This window comes from Sarcophilus harrisii, chromosome 6, assembly GCF_902635505.1.
Source record: "Sarcophilus harrisii chromosome 6, mSarHar1.11, whole genome shotgun sequence".
NCBI classification, from domain to species: domain Eukaryota; kingdom Metazoa; phylum Chordata; class Mammalia; order Dasyuromorphia; family Dasyuridae; genus Sarcophilus; species Sarcophilus harrisii.
Window position 1 is genome coordinate 162,407,463 of NC_045431.1, and position 18,510 is coordinate 162,425,972.

Sequence of the window (18,510 nt, forward strand, 5' to 3'; positions counted from 1 at the left end):
ACTTTAGACTGCCAAAAGGGAACATGTTTTTTTTTTTAAAGTAAAGAATCTTATCTAATCCAATTATACCCTTTTCAGATGAGGAAACTGAGTCTTAGAGGAAAAAAATTTTCTTTCTCAAGATTGGAAAGTTAATAAGGTCAAAATTTAAAACCATGTCTTTAAAATGCAAAGCTAGCTCTCTTTCTACTGTGCCTGACTGCTTGGGATATGAGCTCACTTACTTTTCTCTTCCAAAAAAAAAAAGGAAAGGAAAGGAGGGGGCAAGTTAGATAATACTCCAAATGGAAATATACATCCAAGTTTTCTTTTAATTCTCCTCTTCATTCTGAGTGCTAACTATCAGGAAAAGCTCCCAATATGGAGCCATTTTGAGTTGCCAAGGACATTCCAATAAAGCCTGAAACTTTGGCCTCGAAACTGGGAGCAGCAGCACCTTTATTCCAGAATGCAATATGGATTAGAGAGCTGCCAGGTGCTACCATTGCTAATATAGATTTTGCTTCTTTCTCCTATAACAGGGCTGGACAAAATACACAAAGATAGATACCCTAGCTCAAACCACATGATTGTAATTTTCTCACTCAAAAGTTAGCGGGATGGAAGGTGTGATTCTTTTTAACTTAGGTTAGTTGCTAGAATTTCAGTGAACTAAAAATGTAAGAAATCAGATTCAATTGCCAAGCAGCCCCCTGACAGCAGAGGAGAACAAAGTGGAACATTGGAGCATTTGAGCAGCAGTAGGTATGGGTATCATTTGGTGGAAGCCTTCCCAAACCTACCATGTACTTTAAAGTGACTAGATGTGCCTTTAAAAGAGATGGAAAATGGCATCAATTGCAAAACATTCACAAAATTGGAAGGGGAAAAAAGTAAATGCTATGATTATGTCAATACATCAAAGATCCATAGGATGAGTGGGGTGGGAAATGAGAAAGAAGGATCCCACATTGATGAAAATCTAAGACTATTTATGATATACTTTCACATAAGTTAAATGACTTTACCCATCAGAGCCAAAACCTGAAACCAGGTGTTCAGGATGTCAATACCGATATCCTACCTACTACCCCTCATTCCATCTTCAAGTACTGACTTCTGTGAAATTGCAAAAAAGACTCAGAATGTCACCTAAAAACCCTCACTGGAGGTTCAATTCTTTTACAAAATATATTTTATACTCTCTGTATGGATGTATGTTATTTTTGACTTCCATATTATGGGCTCAATCATGGAATCTTTCATGTAGAAGTTTCAAATGTCATGTCAAACTCAGGGGAGAAGAACCTCTTTCAAATAGGGTTTCTTAACCATTTTTGTGTAACATGGACACCTATGGCCATCTGGTGAAGTATATAGACTCTACTTCACAATATTTTTAAATAATTAAAAGAAATGCTAAATTTCAATTAGACTTTAATAAAAATAAAGTTATATTAATTATTTCATCCAAGATCATGGGAATCCTCCCTCACCCTGGACATTAGTCCACACATTCCTTTGGGGAGCTATAGTTTTTGGTTTAAGAACTCTACTTGAAAAAACCCAGCAGTAAGATATTCATACTTTCCTATAGTCCTAGGAAAGACTTATAGGAACTTGAACTGCTGGAATTAAAGGCATTCACTGTTTTTGTGTTAAAAAAAAAAAAAAGGCCATGATTGACATTTTCATGGATGGATGATTAGGAAAGTCTGTCACCTCACTATCTTCCATTAGTTTGCAGTTGTAGCCAAAAGCTATTTTTAAAAGCTATTAAAAATTTTTAAATGAAAAGTACAGACAAGAGGCACAGATATACTGTCAAGATAAGACAAATAGCCAGCCAAGCATTTGAGGACCTACAAGGTAATTTATCGATCTCTCAGGGTACATTAGAGTCCAGATAATCTTTGTATTCAAGGAGTTTGCAACCTAACAGAAGAATGAATAATGTGATAAATACAATGGCAATGCATCAATAACTCTAAATCCCACATGATTCACTTATAGCATGAGTGGGATTAATTAGAAGAACCTTCTCATAGAAGGAGGTTATGATTGCAGATATGTTTCTGATTGCCAAACTGAAATAGGAAACAGATGAGGAGTTGAGAGACATAAATCATATCCCTGAGAAAAAAATTACAAGGATTCAGAGAGAGAAAGAATCACAAAGATGGTCTATTTTAAGTCCTCATTTTATACTTAGATAAACTAAGGTCCACTGAAGTTAATTGACTTGCCCAAGATCACACAAGTAATAGGAAAGAGGGTGGGATGGGATTTCAAGCCAAGTTCTAATTCCAAATCCAGTACTATGATCTCACCCACATGGAGGCAAGATATTACAGCATTAGAAGCCTTCAACATTCAGGATGTCTCCTGGAGCTGTTTAACAAAAGTAGGAAAGTTGCTAAGTTCCTGACTTACCCTAATCATTAGAACCATTGAAAGAGTCATCACAAAAAAGTCTTCAAGCAAAATCTGGATGACCATGTGTCAGAAAGTGTTACACAGTATTTCTATTTGAGGAAAATTTGTTCTAAAAGACCAAATGCACCAGTCTGATGGCATGAAAGGAGAAATTGAGTAATGCCAGTAGAATATTGGTCTGGAATGGCAGGGGGAATTGAGAAATAGATCCAAAAGTACTTTTCCTCTTGATACTGGAAGAGAAAAAGTAGTCTTCATTGGAGAGAATATTGAACAATTTGGTTGGGGGAAAGTCATTTTCCAGTTATTTTAGGACTATGCTAGTTACTTCTCTCTCATATTATCTTTATATTATCCTGGCAGATCTTGTTAGGACAGCTTAGATGTCAAAGTGGATGCAGTGCTAAGCTTGGAATGAAAAAAACTCATTTTCCTGAGTTTTGATTTCAGACACTTACTAGCTATGTGATCCTGGACATGTCACTCAGTTCGCCTCAATTCTTCATGTGTAAAAATGAGCTTAAGAAGAAAATGGCTTTCCAAAGAAAATCCCAAAAGGAGATTACAAAGAATTAGATCTGATTGAATAACAACTAACATTAACATCATCAATGGGTTATAGAAGCAAAATGATATATAGATAAATAGAGATATAGACAGGTATTCCAATATACATATAGACATGTATGTATATGTGTACATGTATATACAAATAGACACATATATATATATATATATATATACATATAAGTTAATATTTTTCAAAAAATAATGTACTACTGTTATGGGCCAGAACTCTATGCTCTCTCCAGGGAAGAACCCTTGTGGTTTGAGACCCAATGAAATTTGGCAAATGGATGTGACCCATTATAAATCTTTTGGTCATCTGTCTTTTATTCATATTGTAGTAGACACCTTTACTTTTGCAATACAAGCAGCCAAAGAGACAGCCCAAATGGTCACTGAATTCCTCATACAAGAATTTGCAATTATGGGTGTGCCACAAGCAATAAAAACAGACAATGGACCTGCATATACTTCTAAACATTTTGCACACTTTTGTACACAGTATAAGATTTTACACACCACTGGCATACCTTTTAATCCTCAAAGACAGGCAATAGTAAAGAGGAGAAACAGAGACATTAAGAAACTCCTCCAAAAACAAAAGAAAGGGGGAGCCTCTTTCTTCTAAACTAGAACTTCTAAATTTAGCTCTCTATGCCATTAATTTTTAAATTTTTGATAAAGATGCACTGATTCCAGCAAACAGGTTTTATAATAAAGATAATGAGACTGTTATAGAACTTCAAAACCAGCAGGAATCATTGGATTCACTGAGATGAAAAATTCTTGACAAGACTACTGCAGAACTTCAAAATCTGCAGGAATTATTGGATTTTCTAAGACATGATAAGACTAATACAGGACTTCAAAATCTATAGGAATCATTGGATTTCTCTGACACATGATGAGACTATTGCAGGAACTATTGCAGGACTTCAAAACTTGTAAGAATTATTGGATTCTCTGACACATGAAGTAATGGACAATAGATTGGTTTTGAACTATTTCTAGGACTTATGGATAGGTATAATCCCTCCTGTTGATTCATGTTGTTTGTTATGTAATACTTCTCATGTAATAAAAGTACACCTGTTTCAAGTGAGACCCTTCAGAAACCTGCTAATCTGGTTTGATTCCCCATTTTCCTTTGGTTTTTCATCTGCCTTCCTGAGGCATCAGGGAGGGCATGATGACCTCCTTTTATGGTGCTTTCACCCCTTTTTTGAGGAGTCAAGGAAAGTGTGATCACCTCCTTTGGGGCTTCTCATGTCCTCGAGAAGTCAGGGAGAGGGTGACCACCTTATGTTCTCAAACAAAAGAAAGCAGGAGATGTTATGGGCCAGAACTCTGAAACAAGGATTCTTACAAGGTGTTAAGTCAGTAGAATTGATGAAACAATGGTTATCTAGTTTAGCATAGTGATTAATAGTTCTGTAAGTTCAGTGTGGTTGATTTAATCTTACAACAAATAATGGTTTCCTAGTGATATAATGATTGGTTTATACTCAGTGTATTGTAGAGCATATAAACTGAGACAAACTCAGCCAAAGGCCGCTAAGACAAATTCATTACAACGTCCACTTTTGTGGTGGCTGGAGGCTAAAGCACAAACCTTTGGACTGAGAATCACTTCATCTCACCTCATACCACCATGGTGGCCTGTCCTCCTACATTTTCTCCACTGAAACCAAGTCCCATCTGAAGGCCACGAGAAAGTTAGCTGAACACCAACGGAAGGAGACAATAAAGACTTTAACACCTGGCTATTCTTGTGGTGATTACTCTACTGAAAAGAAGGTTGTCCCAGAGACCTCCAGAAAACCAACAAGAATATTACATAGTACTAATCTCAGGTGACCTGAATCACTCTATTAAATGAAATTTGTTTCAAATGGAAAATATCTTATCAAAAGATTTCTTATTAAAGGAGATTCTCTTTCTTAATAGAAGTTCAGCCTCAATGCAAAAGTTAGGAAAGTTTGGTGACTAATTCCATCAAATTCTGTTTAATGTTTAAAAACAGCAGTACAACGCTCAAGAGAAATTATGAGCTTACATTGAAGAAAAGAGCCTGAATTAACTATACATTAGCCTGTGCCATTGGCCATGTCCTCCTGCCCTAATTCATGAATTCTAACAAACTTAATTCAGCACAAAGATCTTGATGATTGAGGAACAATCTAAGTTCACAAATTCCAAGTAACCAGAAATAGCAACTTTAAACTTTACAAAAGCCTCTTCATTTTCTTATCTAAAAGTATAGATTGCGTAAGATTTTGCTGACTCCAGTCTGGTTTATTCACTGAGTTTTATTTGTTTATGTGGAGTCCTTTTTAAGTGAATGCTATGTTATTTGACACCAAATCAGGAAACTTTAAGGAACTACTAAAAGATATATGTACAGCATACTACTATTTTTAAAAACATACCCCTGTTTTTTTTGTGACTCTCAAGATGAATATTCCTCAAATACTACCAATAACTTATAATTGTTAAAACTTTTAGAATATGATACAGAGATGGGACAGAAAGGAGGGGAAAGAAAATAACATTAAACAAGAACATGGATTTATGATTCATGAAAATATCTAATCACATGAAAAGATGATGGTTTTAAGACTACTTTGATCAATAGCCTAAAAGAATGAATTGATCCATAGTAAAACAGAGACCTCAGACATGGTTTAGAGTAAACCTAGTATTAGCTCCTAGTGAGGAAACTTTGTGTCAAGAAACAAAAGAGAAAAGTATTTCTTTATAATAACTACCAAAAGGCTCTTCACTACTAAAGAAAATTTCTAGCTTAATCAGTAACAATGTAAAAAAAATACTCAAGGCTTCATCCTCATGACACATTACCTTCTTATAAATACTGTCTGGTTTCAATCATTTCTGATAAATCTAGGCTACAATGATTTACAAAGAAACTTTCCAAAACAAACTAATTACTTCAGTAAGAAATTCTAATTTATCTCTTAGCCATTAAATCTTCCCTAAGGAGTGAATTTAGAGATCACTTGATTTTTATCATCAATTCTGGGGTGTTCCAATTGGATAAGAAAATGAACAAGGCTATAAATTTTATTTAGGTTATACAGTTGACAGAGCGCTAAGGTTGGAGTCAGGAAGATCCAATTTCAAATCCAGGCTCAAACACTTAGTTATTACTAAGAAAGATTTTTAATATTGGGGGAAGTTCAGTCATTATAATATAGAGATTAAGAACTCCACACTCGAGAGAAATTTTAGGCTGTATGACCCTAGGCAAGGCACTTAACCCTATTTCCCTCAGTTTCTTCTGTAAAATGAGTTGGACAGGATGAATACAGAGAGGCTTGGAAAGACTTACATGAATTGATGTTAAGTGAAATGAGCAGAACCAGGAGATTATATACTTCAACAATGATACTATATGAGGATGTATTCTGATGGAAGTGGATTTCTTCAACAAAGAGAAGATCTAACTCAGTTTCAATCGATCAATGATGGACAGAAACAGCTACACCCAAAGAAAGAACACTGGGAAATGAATATAAACTGCATTTTTGTTTTTCTTCCCGGGTTATTTTTACCTTCTGAATCCAATTCCTCCTGTGCAACAAGAGAACTGTTCGGTTCTGCACATATATATTGTATCTAGAATATACTGTGACATATTTAACATGTATAGGACTGCTTGCCATCTGGGGGAGGGGGGAGAGAGAGGGAGGGGAAAAGTCAGAACAGAAGTGAGTGCAAGGGATAATGTTGTAAAAAATAAAAAGTTATAATTATGAAAAAAATAAAATAAAAAATAAAATGAGCTAGAGAAGGAAATGGCAAACAACTCCATTGTCTTTGCCAAGAAATTCCCAAAATGGGGTCACAAAGAGTCAGACATAAGACAACTGAACAACCACAGGTTCCATTGTACATTTCAGTCAAGCTGACAATGGGACTAAAGATTCATAGATACAGATCTGAAAGAAATCTTAAAGACCATCTAGCCCAAACCTCTTCATTTTACAGATGAGGAAAATAAAGCACACAAAGGTCATGTGATTTGCCTGATGTCACAAAAATAACAAAACTGGGATTTGAATCCAGGGAATTGGATCAAAAGGTCTTATAGTCTTGAAATAGGAGGGATATCTTTTTTTTTTTTTTTTTTTTTTTTTTTTTTTTTTTTTTTTTTTTTTTTTTTTTTTACAGATAACAAACTGTGGCTCAAAGAAATAATGTAACTTCCCCAATATCACATACATAGAAAGAGTCAGTGGGATTTGAATCCAGTTTTCAACTTCAGATCCAATGTTCTTTCCATTGCACTTCCTGGAAAGCCATTAGCACTAATAGAAGTCTTGTATTGGTACTGGGCTAGGAATAGGGAAAATATCTGACTTTAATCAATGAAGTGATAGTTATATACCTTCTAAATAATTTGAAATCATTACAGCTAAATTGGATTGACTCTCCTATACTAGGCAAATTTAGAAACTGTATCAATCCTAGACTCCTTTCTTCTGAATGACATTTTAACAGGTTATAGTTTAGCAATTTCAAATTGGGACATGTTTATGTTTCATCTTCTTGTTCTTTCATTAAATAGAGTCAATCCACACTCAGATTTTGCAAAAGATAAGGGATCAAAAAATTAGGACTAAGAAAACCAAATATGTATTTAATATGAAAGCCAGCATTTGACACTAATGAGGATTCCAATTCACATCAGAAATATAACTCTAGGACAAATTCCACCCTGACACAAATGGGGCCAATGCCCAGATAAGCAACTCTAGTGATAAGCACTTGGGAAATAAGTAGCTGAGGAAACAGAAAATGAGGTATTCGAGGGAATGAAAAAAATATATAGGGTTCATTTATTTTTTCTAAAGGTTTCTTTCTATTTTTCAAAGGTAGATTCTCACTGGAAAGACTTCAAATTGTCAATTAAATTTCTAAAAGTAGGAAGTATTATCATGTAGTACAGTCTGGGACTGAATTCAAATCCTCCTGACTATTTATTATCTTTGTGACCTTAGACAAGTGGCTTAATTTTTCTAAGCATTGGTTTTGTGACTTTTTTGGCCCTTCCTATTTCTAGATCAATGAATGGAGGGGCCTATAATATAGGGTCTCCAGAGTGAGTCCAAAGAGCTATGAAACTTTGGGAAGAGAAATCTCATTGCCTTTCACAAATCTGCCTTCACTGCTCATTTAGTCATCTTCTTTGTGTGCTACTGGAAAACCATGTGGCTAGAAAAAATCAGAAGGCATCCTCACCGACCGCTGTTCAAATTACATCTGAGCAGATTAATCAGTCGATCAGTAACTGAAACGGTACCCTGATGGAAGCTTCTTGAGCCAACTTGGATGTACTCAGAGGCAAATATGCCTGCAAGGCCAAGATCAATTCCAGGACATTGGCTAATTAATTATAAAGGTCCTTTCAAAACAAATTTAACTGACATTTCACTCTTCTGCTCCTGCCCAAAAGTAGAAACAAAAACAAAACAGAACAGAGTGGAACCAAGCAACCAGGATAAAAACCATGGAATTTCTTTTGTTTTGCTTTCTTCGCAATCTCTTTCTCCCTGGCAATATGCTTTCTTCTCAAACATCAATGTTCTTTCAAAAATTCAAGTCAACACAACAATGGATTTGGAAAGAGGAAACAGTGACGTCTAATCCAGTACTACCTCTGATTTCCTGAGTGATCACAGGCCAAAGGAGACTTTACCCTTGAGCCCTTGGGCTGATGCTTGAGGAAAATGCTAGTTCCTTCTGGTATCACCTAGGTGATTAATAAGTATTTCAAAAATAATAATATTACTTTATGTTAAGACTCAATTTAAAGATCAGGGCGCCTTAACCTTTTTTGGATCATGGTTCCCTTTGGTCTAGTGAAGCTTAGAGGTCCCTTTTCAGAAAGGCATTTTTTAATGCATAAAATATATAGGATTATAAAAGGAAACCAACTATGTGGAAATATGGTTATAATTTTTTTTAAAAAGCCAAGTCATGGACCCTAAGTTAAAGAATCCCTGATCAACTTCAATTCCCTCATTTTACAGATGAGAAACTTCAGTTCTATGTGGAATGGGTCCTTGTCCTCTTCAAAATGTTGTCCCTACTGCTTAAACATGGCCAGGTCTTCCTTATCTTTTTAAAAATGCCATTGCTATTTCAATCTATTGCCCTACGTATTTTCTCCCATTTCTCAAATTTCTTGACAAAGCTGTCTACACTGGATGCTTATACTTCCACTTCTTCAAACCTTTTGCCACCTGGACTCTGATTTCATCATCTAACTGAAACTTCTCTCCAAAGTTACCAATGATTTTTCAATCACTAAATATGATGGTATTTTCCTCAGTCCTCATCCTTCTAGGTACTACATTTTATACTGCTGACTACCCTCTACTTTTTGGATTTTCACATCTGCCTCATTGTTTGCTTCCTCCCCTTCTACTGTTCCTTCTCTAACAATTTGGCTGACTCATCATCCCTACGCTCCCTAACTGTGAGTGACACAGCTTTATCCTTACATGTTCCAGACTCTCTTCCTTTTTTTTCTCTACAGTCCTTTGACAGCTACATCAGCTTCCAAGGGTTCACCTATCTACCTATTCAGATGACTCTCATACCTAAGTATATCCAGGTTATCTCTCCCCTGTGCTTCAGTCCATTGTCAATTATCTATTGGACATTTCAAGCAGGATGCTCTGAAGACATCTCAAGCTCAACCATGTCCAAAGTAGCCCAATGCCTTAGCCACTATAACATTCAGAACTAGAAGAGGTCATAGAAATCATGTACCTCCCACTCCCTTCACTTTAAAGAGTAGGACAATGAGGGCCAAACAAGTAAAGTCGTTTTCCCCAGAATCCCGTTAAGTGAGACTAAAGATAATGGCTCCAGTCTTCTGACTCCCAAGAGAGTTTATTTTGTCACATAACTGCTATGTCAGAAGCGTATCCAGTTTTCTGGCAAAAAAAGAACTTCCTCTAAAATGAAAAAGGCTTTATTTCGTAGCTGTAATAATCAAAATGTTTAGAAGAAGACTCATGATTTTCTCTTTTCTCAAAGCTTCTACCAAAAAGAGATGACAATTTTTGTGGTTTCCATAATTTCATCCTTTCTAACTTTTCCCAGTTTGTGAGCAAATCCATATCCACTAATTTATCTTTAACCCATCTTTCCTTGCTCCCTCATAATGTCACGAGATTTAAGTACCAAAAAAGAAGCCTAGATAAAGGACATTTTTAAATGAAATTAAATAGAAGTTGAGGAAATATATAGACTGGATTTAGTCTAATCCCACATTTCCATTAGAATAATTTCATTTTATTTATTCTTCCTGATAAAGGCCTAATAAATTACCAGCTCATAACACTAAATCACTCTAGTATGCCATAATCATGGCATAAAGAAGGGTGAGAGAGAGAGTAGCTGAGCTGTGGGAACAGGAAGAAAGAAGTAGCTTCCAATCGTCCTAATGAATATATTAGCCTTTCTTTCCTATTGACTTCCTATCTTTAAAAAAAATAGGAAGAACATAAGTCTCTAGGTTAGTATTGCTTAAACTTACCTGTATATTGTGTACTATTATGTTGGAATAAGGGTAAACAAAAGAACCAAGAAATCTTTAGATATTCTGAAGAATGTTTTTCACTGTGTCTGTTTGCATTTCTCTGCAGTATGCATCCCTTGAAACGAGTTTTTATATCTTTTGATTTTGTAAGTATTTAAAGAATAGAATATACACAGTGTCTGAGAAAGGACAACTGTCGCAAAGTGAAGTTAACCCCTCTTCAGCAATGATTATTACTATCTCTTTAAGAAGGAAAGATATTAAGAATTACATTTGTAGCTACCTGTCTATGAAGTGTTTAGCTCTTTGTCAGGAAGTGTGGCAATTCAACTTTGCTCTATGAGGATCTATGAAATAAACTAGGAAGAAGAAAAAGAAGGTGAGGAGAAACTTCTTTCATGGTAGAACTGTCTTAATTGTGATTTCATAATAAAATTCATGAGGAGAATTTTATGAGACACGAGTCTGGAGAGAGATTATGAAAAAATGAAGAGATTGTTTTCCTATCACTTCTGGAGAGAAACTGAAAGAGCACAAGGAGAAAGAAGATGGAGATAGTTCTTTTTTAATAGAACTCTTACTACTTTAATGTTGTGAAGAAAATTAAGTAGATTCTTATGAAGATATTTTACTTGATTTTTTAAATGAACTAAATGATATGCAACAATTCTCAAAAGCAAAGTCATCTATAATTACAGTGAGACTTGTCTCACAGCTAACATATTGTCAAAATTAAGTAAAGTTACTATAAATAATTATCTGTTTAATTATTGATTTCATTATATATTCAGTAACTTTAATATTTAACTTTAGAAGAGTAAGGATTTAATACAGAAAGATATGGGTAACTAGAATTTGGAAAGGTTTCTCCAGTTTATCAAATAAGTAATATTAAGAGTTCCAAGTTTAGTAACTAAGAGATTGGTTGAATTTATAATAATCCATGAAGAAACATTTAAACATGACCCTGGATTATTCTAGAACTCAGGATGATGATATTAAATATGGAAATGGAATTAGCAGTTGCATCCTTATAAAGATCCATTCTAAATCCCTCCCTATTTGCTTAAGCAGGTATATACCAGTGGTCACAGGACTCTGATTTCAAAGAAATCATAAATCAAAATACTAGAGTATTAATTTTTTTATTTATAAAGCACTTGTTTCCCAAAAAGATGTACACCTACCATGCCAACTAAATATTTGTGGCAGGTCATCAGAGTATTGAATTTTAAGGTGCCTGAGAAAGTTAATTAATAATCAGTCACCTGGGTTCAACTCTGGTCTCACACACTTGATAATTGTATGACTCTGGGCAAGTCACTTAACTGTTTGTCTCAGTTTCCTAATCTGTAAAAAAAATAAAAAAAAATTAAAAAAAAGCACTCCAGCATCTTTTCCAGGAAAATCCTAAATGGGGTCCCAAAGTGTTTTAAAAAAAAATTGAAAAATGTCTGAGCAACAATAACAAATCAATTCAAAAAGCATTTACTAAGTACTTACTACATGCTAAGCACTATTCTAAGCAATGGGAATACAAATACAAGAAGACAGAGAAGTTTTCATAGTGAAAATAAAACTAAGTCAAAGAGGAAAGGATGAGCTTAAAGTAAAATTATCATAAAGTAGCAAGAGCCTCATAGGCCAACCTTTTCTACTAAGCCGTCAAGATGACTAGTATTTGTGAGATCCTCTCCCTACTCAGTATTTTTTACTAGAAAAAAGAATAATATATTCTCAGTATCCAGCTTTCCTCAATTTCCTGACAACTATCATCTGCTTCCATTATTTAACATCTCTCTCCTTCATTTTAACAGATTTTCATAACCTCACAATACCTAAATTTATCGCTGATACTGTATTTTTCACATTTTAAAGATGACATATTCCTAAGGCTATCTAGGAAAACTAACATGTTAAATTATGTTGTAGGATGACTAATTTATGGGAAATTTTTATATAGGCAAGGTTTTTTTCCCTTTTTTATGTCATGAACCCCTTTGGCATTCTGGAAAATCTATGGATCCCTTCTCAGAGTCATATTTTTAAATGCATAAAATAGAATCATAAAGGAAATAAATATACTGAAATTTAGTAATTAAAAATTTTAAGTTCATAGACTACCCCCAACAAATCTCTATGTGGACTCTTTCAATGGAGCTTAAATTATAAACCCCTTTTATAAAAGGTCCTAGCCATCCTATGCAAAATTGTGCCTGTCAGTTCAATATATCATTTAGTAACTTTATAACAAATCGAATGGATATTGATTCAATCTAGTTCAGAAAAAAAAATGAACAGAATTGCCAAACAATCAAAATGCAAAGCTACAGAGTAATATTCATTGCATTTTGTATTTGTTCAGTCATTTCAGTCATGTCCAACTCTTTGTGACTACATTTAGGATTTTCTTGGCAAAGATACTAGAGTGGTTTTCCATTTCCTTCTCCAACTCATTTGACAAATGAGGAAACTGAGGCAAGCAGTTTAAGTCACTTAAACTTAAGCTCTTACTATGTGCTAGGTACTATGCTAAGTGCTGGGGATCCAAATATAAGCAAAAAGAAAACCAGTTTCTTCCTCAAGGAACTTACATTCTTAAGGAGGGAGACAACATACAAAAGAGAGCCAAAAGGAATGGGAAAGAGGAAGGGGAACATAAGAAGAGACTTAACATTTAGCCAGTAATTTCAAAGGTATAGTAGAGGAACAAGGTTTACATTTGTCTGGGAGTACATGTAGTCATTGGATTGGGTGCCTGCAATGGTATCAGCTATCAAGAAAAGGTTTGTGTTAAAGCCTGGGCTTAGTGCATAAATTAACAACTTTTGATAAATTAAGAGTCCAGGGAAGGGAGAGGTCATTATGAGCTGAGTAGAGTAAGAGGGCTAAACAGAGGAGGAGATATTTGGCCTGATGCTCCAAGGATGAGAGGACTTGATTAAGCCAAGAGGAAGAGGCAAGAAGTACAGAGAGGACAGTGTTATCAAAGACAAGGAAGCCAGGAGGAGCATGGGATGTTCCTGGATCTGGGAGGAACAGGCCTGGCTGGCTGGAGCAAAGAGTGGGGAAGGAGGAGAGGGCAGGTCAGAAAAGGTGGCTTGGATCACATTACTGAAAGATTTTTAAAAGCAGGTAGGAGTTTAAAGCTAATAAGCTAGCCAACGGGGAGAATTGAATAATTTTACCAGAGGAAGAAACTTAGTGAAAGTGATGGCTTAGGAAGATTAGCCTGGCAAGGTCGCAGGTTCCACTGGATGAAGGAGGACTGACGTCAGAGAAACCAGCTAGAAAGATGTTGCAATAATCCAGGTGTGTGGTGTCGAAGATCTCAACTAAAGTGAATGTAGTAACAATAGAGCTCAAGATATGAACCCAGTGGAGAAATTCTTATTTTACCTCAGAGGCAATACTACTTAGGGTCAAGAAGACCTGAGTTCAAATCTAGCTGAGTGATACTGGACAAGTCATTTAACCTCTACTTGCCTCAGTTTCCCCCTCTGTAAAAGGAGGATAATAATAGCACCTACCTCCTGGGGTTGTTATGAGGATAAAGAGAGATGAAATTTATTAAGACTTTGCAAACCTGAAAGAAAAGAAAGGAAGGAGGAAAGGAAGGGAGGGAGGAAAGAGAGGAAGGAAGGAAGGAAGGAAGGAAGGAAGGAAGGCAAGGAAGGAGGGAGGAGAGGAGAAAAGAAAGGATAGAAGAGAACAGAACAGAACAGAAGACAAAAGAAAAGAAAAGAATCTGATCAGCTTTGGTAGCAAGAGTTCATCACCTAGAATTCCCTGCATCGATGAAATAACAGCTTCAGACCAAAATACAAAAGCTATAAATGCATATTGGGCAGCTAAGTAGCTCAATGGATAAAATACTGGTCTTGGAGTCAGGTAGACTTATCTTTATGAGTTCAAATCCAGCCTCAGACAGTTACTAGCTGTGTGACCCTGGGAAAGTCACTTTTTACTATTTGTCTCAGTTTCCTCATCTGTAAAATGAGCTAGAGAAAAAACCTCAAATGAAATCACAAAGAGTTGGAAACAACTGAACAACATCAATACCAACAAATAAATGTATATCTTTGTCAACTAATCTCCTTTTCCTTACACACCAGTCCACTGTTTTAAGAATTCTCATGATTTTAATTGAGTTCTTTCCCTTTGCATTGCATTGCCAGAGCTTAGCATGGTACCTAGCATATACTAAGCACTTCAATTTTCTTTCAATAGGAAAAAACCTAAAGGTCTTTTCTTTATTTCTACTCTAATATTATTATGTGACCCCAATATTCAATGAAGATTATGCTTAATTAAGTTCATTTATCTAGCTTTAGCCCATCTGACATTCTTCAACTATTAGAGACTGCAACTGTCATCCTAAAATAACACAATGACATTTAATTGTTTCTAAGGAAAAATTGTGAAAGTGGTTTGTGATGATGGATCTTTGTCCTATCTGCCCTGCCCACAAAATTGTGGGGATCTCTTAAATGCACATTAGTATATATTCATATACTATAATATTATCTCTTATAAATTCAAATATATGTTCAAAATATATATATATATAAGTTCAAATATAAGTTCAAAAACATGTAATTTCTGACTTACTTGATCTTTCTCTGGTTTGTCAGAAATGTCATTCAAACTTGAAGAAGTCAAATTCCTAGGAGTCATAGCTGGGCTACCTAGAAGGAGAGATAAAATTGGGCACAAGTTAAAATATCTTTTATAAAGCATACTGAAAGACAACAACTATAAATGTGTGTCATAAATACATATGATGATGGTAGTTAGTAATGGTGATGATGATGATTTTAGCGATGAAAAAGGTTTGCTCAAAATGATTCTCCAGATACGTTTACAATTGTAAAAGAGGCTCAGAAATTCACACTGTTCAATTCTTATTACCTGATTCCATGACAGAAAGTTTCAAGTTAAGAAAATGCTGAAACACCAGCAAAGTTCACTTAGTTCACACTTTTGCTTATCTTTATTTTTTACCCCATGTATTCAGACAGCTAGCAAATTTTACAAACTTTTCTCTTACAAAGTTGCTTGAATGTGCACCTTTTTCTCCATCTTTAGTCATTAATTATTCTCCTTCTTCTTCAATTTTCTTTCTGGCCATCTCTTACCTGAATTATTTAAAGGATTTTTGGTGATATAGTGTTTTCCAGGAGGCTGATACCAGGAAATGAATTTTTTTGGCCATGTCAATTCAGTCTGTCTTGGTGAAAGAAAGCATCCGAACCGCTGAACACATGGACTTAAAGAAATTACATATAGTAATCCAGTACATTTCTGCCCCCATACACCATCTCATGTGGTCTTTACACCAACCCTACAAAGTAGTGGTAAAAGAATTAATCCAATTTTGTAAAGGAAGAAAGTCTCAAAGAGGTTGGGATTGTTTAGGTCCAGGCCAGTTTACAAATGTCATACCTAGGACATCACTTTTTGGCACTTAATGCGTTTTTGAGAAATTTGAGCAATTTGAGAAAAACACTTGGATTGACTTTTCTACCTCCCACATTGCACTACTTCTTTGTTAGTAAAGAGGCCACTTTCTCAGAGAATACTATGTATACCATCCATAGAATATATATATGATGGATAATGCATTGCGTAGTATATTGTGGATGCTAGAGAGGCAACATATTAAAGTAGAGAGGGCACTGGATTTGGAATCAAGAAAACCCGAGTTACTAACTGTGTGATCCTAGGTGACTTGCTTAATCTTCTCTCTGCCTCAATTTCCTCAGTCTATAAAATTATGGACTTAGATTCAATGGCTTCTAAGAGTCCCTTCAAGTTCAAAATCTATGGACCTTAAGAGCCTTATTCTCAACTTTAAGGAAAGTACTTCAGGAAGCTTATCTGTGGCTTTCTCACTCCACCATTCTTCTCCTCTCCACTTACTTATTTGGGTAGTGGTAACATCAACAACAATAATAATATCACACACTTCCCAGGGTTATTGTGAGGATCCAGTGAGATAATTATAAAGCACTATATTCCTGTTGTTGACATAGCTAGGATTTATACGAAGCTTTAATGTTTGTAATGTCCTTTACAAGTGTCATCTCATTCAATTTTTTCTACAACAGCCTTGGAACATGTGTTATTATTATTATTATTATTATTATTCCCATTTGTATAGGCAAGAATAATGATATTTCATTATTCTTGCCTATACAAATGGGAGTAATAATAATTTAGTTGATTTACCCAAAGTCACACACTTAAAAAAGTTATTTATGACTACATTTGAACTCAGGTCATTCTGAACACAGATCCAGTGCTCTAGGCACTATATTATCTAGCTCTAGGTATAAAATAAATTTCATTAATATTTCTAGATTAGAACATGTCTGCCTAGTAATATGGCATTAAGGGCCAAAATGATTTGATGAACTACCATCATATGACATTTCCTCAAAAAATTAAGAAAACAACCTTAAAATGAAGAATCCACTCAATAGGAGGCAAGTTAAAAGAAGTCTAAGTACCCTGACAGTGAATCCTTAATGCAGGGCATGTTAATCAATAAAGTATTGGACTTCAATTCTGCAAACGAGCCTAAAATATTTAGGCTTACCAAGCAAAAGAACTTTTTTCAACTTAGAAGATTTACTCTCTCTCCTACCTCCTACCCACAATGTACATACAAGGTGCTGACTAATGCATTCATTATTAATCCCAGTGATCCAACCCAGGCTGGCATTCCAAACAAGAGGTCAAGGGTTGCAAAGTTAAAACATGGCTTTGCATTGGTTTCCAAAGAATTCTTCAAGTTAAAGATCTAAGTTCTTTCAAGGTAAAACCTTTTTTTGCACAAATGTGAAGAGTCTCCTTAGCACAGCAGATCTTTATGGAATAGAATTCCTTTTTAGTGCATAACTAGTAAATTCCTTATCCACTAGAGAATATATCAATCTGAATATAAAGGCTGATTAAATCAGAGATAATGCTGTATGTCCTGCTGTATTCCATAGAGTAAACATAACCTAGAGTTCTCTTGTAAAGGTATAATCTGCTATTTTTAAGTAGAAAAATAGAAATATAAGTATATAATATAAATATAAGTAAATATAAGAAATATATAAAAATATATAAAATATATAAGAAATATAAGTAGAAAAATAAAAGTAAAACATGAAAAAGCCCATCCTCACATGCTCACACTAGCACTCACTCCATATATTCTATACTGCTACACGGCCAAGGTCCTGAAGTTGTGGAAATTTGGGACAGAGACAAGGGCAGTGGAATACTGCTGAACTGAAAAATGAAAGGAGATTTCAGCAATCATATATTGGGGGAGGAGTAAATTCATCAGCAATTTTTCATTTTGTGAAAGAGAACACCCATCAGTGGGCAAAAAACAGAAAGAAGAGTCTAATAGGTTAGTGTCTTGCAATAGAAATTTCTCTTTTTCTCTATTCTTGAGATTAGGAATCTTCTTTTAGTTTGAGAACTGGAACCAAGAAGGGGTATGGATTTATAATCTACCTCTGACTGTTGTTACTGACACTATTAACCAGGACTGGTGACAGGGGAGACTGAGGTCAGATATGAGCAGGGCTAAGATGGAAATGACCAAAAGCCTCAGAAGGCCTGAAGAACATTTGCCCGCCTGTATTTCTCACTTTGTCCCCTCACTTCCAGGTGACTCCCTTGGAGGCATGCTTTCCAAGGAAGAGGAGGTAGAGGAGGAGGAGAAAGAAGAAGAGAAAGAAGAACTGATATTGATTTAACATTTTAAGGTTTGCAAAACACTTGACAAATTTTATCTCATTTGATCTTCACAACAATTCTGAAAAATAAGTGCTATTAGTATTAGTATTCCCATTTACAGATAAGGAAACTGAGGTAGAGGTTGTTCAAGGTTATATGACTTCTTCCCAACTCCAAGACCATATAGGGAAATATAATTGAAAAGGAGATGTCCC

General features: G+C 35.1%; 1 protein-coding gene across 6 annotated transcripts in view; it reads right to left on the reverse strand.

Annotated features, from left to right (window-relative positions):
* Window positions 1-18,510, reverse strand: part of SLC4A4 (solute carrier family 4 member 4) — a 382,231-nt gene that overhangs the window by 142,660 nt on the left and 221,061 nt on the right. For all 6 annotated transcript variants that reach the window (XM_031944125.1, XM_031944124.1, XM_031944128.1 and 3 more), the window contains one exon: window positions 15,167-15,243. In XM_031944125.1, coding sequence (XP_031799985.1) covers window positions 15,167-15,243 — 77 coding nt within the window. The remainder of the gene's footprint in view (window positions 1-15,166; window positions 15,244-18,510) is intronic.